Source organism: Condylura cristata, unplaced genomic scaffold (assembly GCF_000260355.1).
Source record: "Condylura cristata isolate star-nosed mole 26May11 unplaced genomic scaffold, ConCri1.0 scaffold00017, whole genome shotgun sequence".
Taxonomy (NCBI): domain Eukaryota; kingdom Metazoa; phylum Chordata; class Mammalia; order Eulipotyphla; family Talpidae; genus Condylura; species Condylura cristata.
The window spans coordinates 13,553,730-13,563,429 of record NW_004567118.1 but is presented as its reverse complement, the minus strand read 5'-3'; the positions used below and the strand labels follow the sequence as shown (position 1 = coordinate 13,563,429).

The 9,700-nt window shown below is 37.5% G+C and overlaps 1 protein-coding gene across 1 annotated transcript in view; it reads left to right on the top strand.

Annotated features, from left to right (window-relative positions):
• Positions 1-192: 192 nt before the first annotated feature.
• The window catches only part of SKA2 (spindle and kinetochore associated complex subunit 2), a 22,304-nt gene continuing 12,796 nt past the window's right edge, over positions 193-9,700 (top strand). The window contains 1 exon segment of the mRNA XM_012726062.1: positions 193-319. Within this exon segment, the coding sequence (XP_012581516.1) occupies positions 193-319 (127 nt within the window).

Sequence of the window (9,700 nt, the reverse complement as noted above, 5' to 3'; positions counted from 1 at the left end):
GGAACCAATGAGTGCGAGACGATGAGTGACAGCTGTCCAATAGGGACCCTCAGTGCTAGTACCGTTTGCAGCTTAAGCGCCGCCGCGGCCTGAGGAATGTCAACTATTCAACATGGAGGCGGAGGTCGATAAGCTGGAACTGATGGTGAGTGTAAAGTGAAGGGGATCTTCTAGATAATTAATATTTCTCCGATGGTCTCCAAGGTAGGATGTAACTTGGAATCGCTGGAAACCCTGGACGGCAAAGGCTAGACCAGACCCGAATTCTCTCCTTCTGTACCAAAGGGAGTCGCCGCCGCCTGGTCTCTTAACCGCCTCGGGGGAAGGGGTTACATCCGGGAAACTCGTGAGGGAAATGGCGGGAGATGCTGAGGGTGCGGGCCTTGGAATTCTTCGTTCCTTGCCCTCACCCTTCCACCCTTTAAGAAACTATGGCTGATGAAGACTGCTTCCTGTGTATTTTCACCAAAAAGACTTGACTGGAACGGGCCCTATACGCCCCGAGAAGGGGAAAGAGGTCGTTTGCATCTCAAGAAAGGAGCATAGAGGGTGGGGTGGGGAATAGATGCGGGGGGCGGAGGGCGCTAAGAGAAATTTATCTAGGGCCGAGCCCTTTCTATTCTCTCGGGAAGACTGAGAAAGTCAGAAAGTCTGCTGTGCTAGACTTGCGTGCACAAGTTACTACGGTCACGCAGCCGCTACCCCAGTTTCTAGTTGCCCGGAGGTTGCAGTGCTTGGGTTGGGCCAGCTGTGAGCCTTGGGGATCTGAACCGCGAGCCTCTTTACTGGAGCGCAGGCGGGATTGGATCGAGGCACGCTGCTCTCCAGTTGCCCAAATTCATTCATTTGTGAAAAGTAGTGGGCGGAGGCGAATGTTTGGAAAGGATACTCGCAGCTGCTCGGCCTGCACTAGGGTGCCAAGCTAGAGTCTGACTGTCCTAGTTTCTTTCTACGGATCCTTCCTTCATTTGTCCTCCTTATTTCCTGCCTCCTGTCCCTACACGACCAGCTTTATTGCCTGCACTTTCTTCTCTTCTTTGCTCCCCGTTTCTGTCCTCTGCGTTTCTTACTCACTATGCATCATCCACTTTGAGAATAGAGATAACCTATTTTAAAACGGGGGGATTTGAAGGAAACACCTGTCTTTGAACTCCTACGGGTTTTTGGTAAAGAAAATTGGGATTAAGGAGAAAAGTCAGAATTTCTGCAATCCACCTCTCCTCCCCCTGTTATTCGGTGACACTACACTTTAGGTATCATTTCTGCCTGTGATGTTTTCCAAAAGCTGAAGCTTGGTTCATTTTAACATCTGCACGTGTAGTGATTTTCGAAGAAACTCCAGTCCTGATCAGCCCCATTCCCAGAAAATGTGAGACCATGACCTATCCTGTCGTTACTTTCTTAGGATATTTAGTTGATTGTAATGCTTCTCATTGACAGATTTAACTTGAAGACCTTCCGTTGTTCAAACATTTTTATTTTTAATTTTCTTTGGGGTGTGTGTGTGTGAGAGAGAGACACACACACAGAGAGAGAAAGAGAGAATGAGAATTGTGTGTGTGTGTGTGTGAGAGAGAGAGAGAGAGAGACAGACAGAGAGAGAGAGAAAGAGAGAATGAGAATTGGGGGAGGGGGCGATGGAACCGAGGACAGAAGAATTTTCTGCAGCCTCCAAATCAGTCATAATGAACTTTACATTCCAGGTTTTGATATTTCTATCTATTTTTTTTTAAATACAAACCAAAAGCATGTTAAGAGTAGTTTGATTCCATCAAAAGGCATAAATGTTAGCACTGTCTTGCCTTTCTCCTCCATTCTGAATTCTGCCTAGATTAATATTTCTGCCTAATTGTAAGATAAAAGCGATACTGATTATGTTTTTAATCCGACTCCCCAAATTAGCGTTTTAATTTTAAGCTACCTACTAAATGTTTCTGGACTTTGCTATTAAGTCATTATTCTCACAGGACTTTTCCAGATCGAACACATTTTATTTCAAGGAGAAAAGCATTAATGTATATATTTTTTAAATATGGGTTTTGAAAAGTTCTGAGATATAAGCCAGGTACTTAAACTTTACTATTTTGTTTTCCTTCAAGTTATTAATGTTTACATAATCATTAGAGATAAAAATGTGTTGCAACTATTTTATTAGGATTGCTGTGTGTTGATTGGTTAGTCTCATGCTCAGATTTGCTATGTGCTTTTTAGAAAAAATGGTGTTTCTATGAACTGGTTTAGCTTCCAAGGTTCTAAAGGTAAATGGTTTTCCGTTCAGTCCTCAGATTTTTGGCTTTAACTACTTGAATAAATGATTCATTTAAGAGCCGATGTTGAATATTTAATAAGTGAAAGCATTCATATGATTTAACCTTGGGGAAAAAAATCAAATTTTGTAGAGATAGTTTGCTTCTCTTTAATTTTTTTGTTTAATATTTTGTTTATATTAACTTCTAATTCAGAAAATCAAACATTTTTCCTTTAAGTACTTATTTTTAAAACTTAGCATTTTTGAAATAATACAATGGCTGAATTATGTGGCCTACAATTAGAAGTGCAACATTCACATTCTAGCTATCCTGAATGTGAGACCATTTCACAGTAGCCTCAATCCAACTAAATAGCAGAACCAGAGCATCTAAAGGAAGGCTAGTGAAAATAATGGAAAATACTTTTTCATCAATCAACATTATTAATGGCATAATAAGCTCATTGTAGGGTAATCTTTGTTCTCTAACTTTTTTTCTTCTCACTGATTGAGTGTTATTTGTCTAGTGTCCTTTCATGTTAGCACTAATTGTGCACAAAGTAGTGTAGTATGAAACTTTTTCTATTTCTGGGTTTACATTTGAGTTTTGAGTAGTTTACCTATGGGGGAAGGGGAAGGTTAAAAGATTTCCTCTTATATTTCTATATTTTATGTATTAGCTGAAATTTTAATATCTCCTTCCATAGAATTCACTGAGAGTTAATTGTGTCCTAGACACATTGATTTCTTGTGGCCTGTAAACTCTTGATACAAACAGACAGAAATTAAAGCTTAAGTGCTTTTTTCATATTTTTAAAGATTTATTTATAGGGTACAGGCCAGAGGTGTGTGTGTGGCGGGGGGGAGGTGAGAGGATTCACCAGAGAGAGAGTGGGGAGTAGAACAGACAGATTAACTGAAATACACTGCTGAGGGGAGCAGCTGATGGAGTAGGAGAGGTCTGCCATGCCATGTGGGTCACCTGCCTGGTGGGGACTCCAACTCCAACTGCAGTAGTTTTGGAGGGCTTCATAGTGCTGCACTTTAACCCATTGAGCCACCAGGGAGGACCAGGGTTAAGTGATTTTTATATTGTCATTTAGATTCTAGAGAGGTAGTTTGAGTATATAGAATTTGAGAGACTTTTTTTTTTTTTTTAAGATTTATTTATTTATTCATACAGAACTGGGGTACAGGCCAGAGGCTCAGGGGCGGTGAGAGGCTACACCAGAGACAGAGTGGGGAACAGAACAGGCAGATGGACGAAGTACACTGCTGAGGGGAGCAGCGGGCGGGCCAGGAGAGGTCTGGCTCGCCATGTGGTCTCCTCCGGGGCAGGCTGCAGGCGGGAATCGAACTCATGCGGAAGTGGCTTCAGATTCTCAGTGCTGCGCTTTAACCTGCTGCGCCACCAGGGAGGGCCTGAGAGACTTTTTATTTTTACTTTTCATTTGTTTTGTTTGAGAGTCATAATCAAAAGACTGGCAGTTAATTAATTACTATGGAGAAGCTAACCACCAAATCTCAGCACAACAAAAATTTTTTTCATGACTTTGTTGTAAGTAGTAATTATAACTGGTTTAGTTAATATCATATCAGTTTTAAAATATTAACAATACCCATTTAATAATATCTAAAGTTTAGAACACATTTTAAAAAATTCCTTCCTATGTCTATGCATGCTTCTATGTGAAGATGAATTATAAGTTAGTAAAGAAAATACAATATTCAAATGATATTTAAGTCCTATTCTTTTTTTCTCTTTTTAACATTGATGTCAATGTTCTTAGGTTTTGGATATCTTCTGTCCAATATGGCAACCCTACTTTAAATTATTTTCGTACAGAAGCTTCAACTGATCTAAGGTGCTTTTGTGATCCTTACCTACCTATTACTGCTAACGAATGCTCTGACTTTATTGCACTACTGTACTTTACAGCTAGCAGTGCAATAGTATTGTCAAAGCATCTGAGAGCAGAATGTACACCAGAATTTTTATTCTTCCCTTACATCTTTCTTCAATTTCTGTGAGTAATTCACCACAAATTTTGTTGCTGAAAACTGTATTATGTTCTAAAAATACTTGTTTTAGAAAATCATAATTTGAAAATAATTTAAAACACTACTGAAATGCATTATGAAACCCAGTGAATAAATATTTGTAGCCTAAAGTTGTTAAAGTTTACATCTAAAGTTGTCTAGATGAATAATATACTTTGTAATTTGTCTCTTTTTATGATTCAGTTTTCTATAGCTAAGATTTAGATAGGTTCTTGGAAATCCCAGGTTTTATTTCTCTTTTAAGATAAATTCGAAAGTGATGAAAACACTCTCTCCTGTATTTCCTATGGTATCTTTCCCCAAATTTTAATTGTGCTTGATTTTGTGTGTGTGTGTGTGTGTGTGTGTGTGTAGGGAATGCTTGAATTTATTACTTAAGAGTGCTTGTTTTAAGGTTCTTTTTTGTGATTGTAAGGTACCATAAGATGTAAATCTCACTTTTTTGGTAACCACTTTTATTAAGATATAGTTTACATACAGTAAAACTCACCAGCTTTAGGTATATGATTTGATAATTTTTGACAGATGTGTCCAGTCATGTAACTATCACCACAACCATTTTATAGAACATTTATTACGTTTAAAAATGCCCTAAGTATCTCTTTGCAGTCTACCTCCCAAACTCCCTGGCAATGACTGATACATACGTTCCTATAGATAAAGCCATCTGTAACATATAATCCTTTGTGTCTTGCCTATAGCACTTAATTACTTTGAGATTCATCCATATTGTTATATATTTCATAATTAGACAGTTTTTACTGCTGAGTAATACTGCATTACACAGACACATTGTTTATCTGTTCACTGGTTCATCAACTTAGGGTTGTTCCAATTTTTTTTTTTTTTTTTTGCCTGTTAGAAAATTGTTATGAACATAGGTGTACTAGTCTTTGTGTGTAGATGCCTTTCTTTTTCTTGCTAAATACAAAAGAGTGAGATTGCAGGATAGTATGATAAATATGCTTGCTCTTCTAAGAAACTGTTAAAAGTCATTTCCAAAGCTAAATACTAGGATTCTACTTTTTCTACATCCTCACTAACACTTGGTATTGTCAGTGTTCTTCATTTTAGCCATTCTAATAAATATTTGGGTATCTCATCATAGTTTTAATTTGCATTTCCTTAATGACTAATGATATTGAAAATAATTTCATGTGCTGATTTGCAGTTGGTACATCTTCTTTAGTGAATTATATACTTAAAATCCTTACCAATTTTCATATTGAATTGTCTTTAATATTACATTGTAAGTCTTTAATTTTTAATTTGTTTTCTCACTTAAACATTTTTGATGTTCAACTTATACATTTTATTCTTTTGTATTTTATGCTTTCTGTGTTCTAATAAATCTTGGCCTAATTCATTGTGGCAAATATTTTATTCTGCAAGATTCATAGTTTAGTTTTCACATGTAGATTTCTGTTCATTCAAGTTAAATTTTGTATATTGTTTAAAGTGAGTGTGGAGGCTTTCGCTCTTGTTTTTTAATATGGCTATCCTCTTGGTCTGATAACTACTTATTAAAACGAGTATTATTTCCTGTTAAATTATCTTGGCTTTTATAATAAACCAATTAAACATTGTATGTGTGGGTCTGTTTACTTTTCAACTTTATTTTGTTTTATTATGTTATGCTTTATTTTGTTCTATTATGTCATAATTACTGTAGCTTTGTAGTTAAGTCTTGAAGTCATCTTGTGGGAAAGTTCAAACTTTGATACTGTTTTAATAAATCAATCTTTGATTCACTGTTTTTACTTTCATTTTATAAATGAGGAAATCTGTTTTTACTAAAGTTTTCACATAGTGAATTAGGAACTGTAAAGTTAGTTTTTTAAAACAATTTTTGTTGAGAAAAGTGTGCATTGTAATAACTTATAAGTTCCTCCTTTCCCCAAATAATTTGCCTAATTGTAGAATGAAAGTATTTATTTTCATCAATGTGTGTTACTAGGTCAGGCTAGTACCAGGAACTTAAGATACTTATAAATAAAGTATACATGCCAGTATGGGACAAGTAAATACCATGCTAATGGGAAATATTGGAAAGAGATATTATATCTAAATTCAAAGACTTTTCAGAGATGAGATATAGACTGACACTTGAATGATGGATCGGGATTAGCCAGTGAAGAAAAAGTGAAATGTTCCAGATGGAGGAGACGATGCACATGAAGTCCAAAGATGAGAGATGTTGCTTAATGGGGAAAAATGCAATTGCTTCAGTACATTGTTGAGCTGGCATGCAGGAGTGTGAAGATGAAAGCAGCAGTATAATCCATATTCTTTTTGTTATATTCCTAAACATTTTGTGTTCTATAGTAATCATGATCCTATATCCCTAAAAGGAATGTTTATCTGAATATTCTTGTGACAGTGCCATTATCTGTAATTGACAGCTGTCACACTGACCTGCTCTTTTTTTTTTCCCCCAAAGAAAATAGAAGTATTTTACTTAAGTGAATGATTTACTGCAATTCTTCACCCTCCTCTGTATCCACATTTTGTCATGAGTTCATGGCAAAGTACATTTCCCCTTCTCTGGATATGTTTTGGCCAGTATGTTTGGCCAATGTGGCAAGAATTGCAGTTACTTAAAAAACCTTTCTTATTTGTGTCTTAAAAGGCCTTTTGTATTTCTGTTTACTTTTGTGCTTCTGCTATCCATGTGAAGAAAATTTCTTGGGTAATCTGGTTCAAGAAGGGTGAGAGAAATCTCAAGTTGAAGTCTAACCAGACACCCCACAATACCAGAGCCACAAATTGAGTCAGTTACAGTACCTGAACCTTGTGAAATTGCAGATCAGAGGTGTGGGGATTCATCAGAGACAGTAGTAAGCAGCACAGGCAGACTGACTGAAATACACTGCTGAGTGGAGTGGTGGGCCAACAGGAGAGGTCTACTGTACTGTCTGTTGCTTCCCTGGCTGAGGATCAAACTCATACTGCAGTGGCTGCAGGTAGTGTCATAGTGCCCTGCTTTAACCAGTTGTGCCACCAGGGAAGACCCTTTAATCTTACTATTTTAGATCTATTATAAAGACTTTTAGAAATCTAGATTAGCTAATGTATATCATAGTACCCAAAGATAATTTTAAGTAAAACAGCTTTTTTTTTTTTTTTTTTTTTTTTTAGCAATTTTAGACAATTGAGTTTATATTCAGGATGACCCAGCACTACTGACTTTATTAGTTTAAGTCTTTTCTAAATATTTCCTGCTAAGACATTTAACATTTATTTTATTCCCTAAGGCCAACTTCCTTTTTTTTTTTTTTTCCATGAATTCAAATGTTCTTTTAAAGGGAAAGGACAGTATCTCCTCTGACTACCCAACAATGTGCTTAGCATTTGGGTTTCAAAAGCAACTTTTTTTCAAAAGTACTTTTTTTTTTAAAGATTTATTTATTTGTGCATACAGAACTGGGGTACAGGCCAGAGGCGGCAAGAGGCTTCACCAGAGACAGAGTGGGGAGCAGAACAGGCAGATCTACGAAGTACACTGCTGAGGGGAGCAGCGGGAGCGTCAGGAGAGGTCTGCCACGCCATGTGGTCACCTCTGGGGCAGGTGGGAATCGAACTCATGCGGAAGTGGCTTTAGCTTCTTAGTGCTGTGCTTTAACCCTCTGCGCCACCAGGGAAGGCCTCAAAAGTATTTAAAAATAATAATAAAATAACATCTCTTGGTATTTAAGAGGTTCAGTTTATTTGGCAGTCAACTTTGTTGCCTTGTCATTGATACTGACTGAATCTCTATTTCTCTTAAAGCAATGATTTTTAACCTCCCCCCACCTTTGGGGGGAGTCTTTATCATTTTTCTTTTTATTTTTTATTTTCTTATATCTTTGGTCACCTTTGTATAGTTATTGTTCCTTTTAGGTGCAGCCCTCCTACCCATATACCCACTGAATCATCAATCTGTTCCTTTGTGTCTCCTGCCCCACTGCTATCACTCCAACTCCTTCCTTGCTGCACACTTTAGGTCAACAGTCAGCCACAGCTTTGTCTTTTTTCTGAACCTTGACCTCTTTCTGGAAGAGGACCTGTGTTCCTGGACTGCAGAACAGGATGCTCAAATCTGCAGGAACAACTGGGAGCAGTTAGCAAGGCAGAGCGGTTCAGGAACCTCTTGTAGAGCAGGTGTGTGGAGTGGTATGCCATACGCCTCTATTTTGGAATTTTCTGTGGAATAGTAGACCTTCCTGTTTTATCCAGATCAGTGTGGCCTCTGGGTTCCATATCTCCTCATTCACACTGATGCTGCTTCTGAGTCATATTGATAATTCTGGCGCTGGAACCTACTTCCCAGGCAGTGTCAATAAGAAAGTTCTCTGGTGGGGACAGACTCCAGCAGGTGGTACGTCCAAAGCAATGGATTTTTAGAGTAGTGTACACAGAAACATAAAATTACTGTTATCAGGGACTTGTATATCTTAACCCTCTTAAGTTCAAGAATATCTGTTCCTTATTAAGAGTATGTGCTATTAGGAGCTTGAAGTAACTTGAATTTAAGTAACTGAATGGCATTAATATTATATACTTTTCAGTATCTGTATAAACACTTGCTGCCAAAGATGTACTCCCTCAAGATTAAGTTTATGTTTCAAATATTCAAACTATTCTAATTGTTAAATTTGGGAATGTACTTTTGTCATATTTGATGCCACATTGTAACTATACTCCAAAGATTGTTTATTATGAGCTTTTGCAATATATAATATTACTCCCTTTTGAGAGTATGCTGTTTGTCAGGCACTATGAACGATTAGTGATATTGGGCCCTCCCTGGTGGCACAACAGGTTAAAGCACAGCACTATGAAGCTATTGCAGTCACTACAACATGAGTTTGATCCCCAGCCAGGGAGGGACCCACATGGTGCAGCAGACCTTTCCTGTCTCACCCACTGCGCTCCTCAACAGTGTACACCTGACCTGCCTGTTGCTCCCCTCAGCAGTGTATTTCAGTACATCTGCCTATTCTGCTCCCTATTATGTCTCTGGTGAATCCTCTTACCACCCTCACTTCTGGCCTGTACCCCAGTTCTGTATATATAAACAAATAAATCTTTAAAAAATAATAAGTAAAGATTAGTGATGTTAAAACAATCTGACTTTTTTGGGACAGTGAAATTTAGTGTGGCTGAGGTGTAAAATGTGAAGGTTCAGCAAAGAGAGAACATTAATGTCATCTTGTGAAGACTTGTACTAGGAGTTGGAGTTTCTGTAGGCTTTAGGAGTGATTTTTGGGTCATGACTTTTGAGTAAAAAATGACTTAGTACAGAATAAACCTACATTTTAAAACAAATTGTTATAGTTATTTTGTAGGTAACATATTCATTGTAATTTAATTAGAGGACAGAAGCAAAAAGAAAAAAATTACAATTGCATG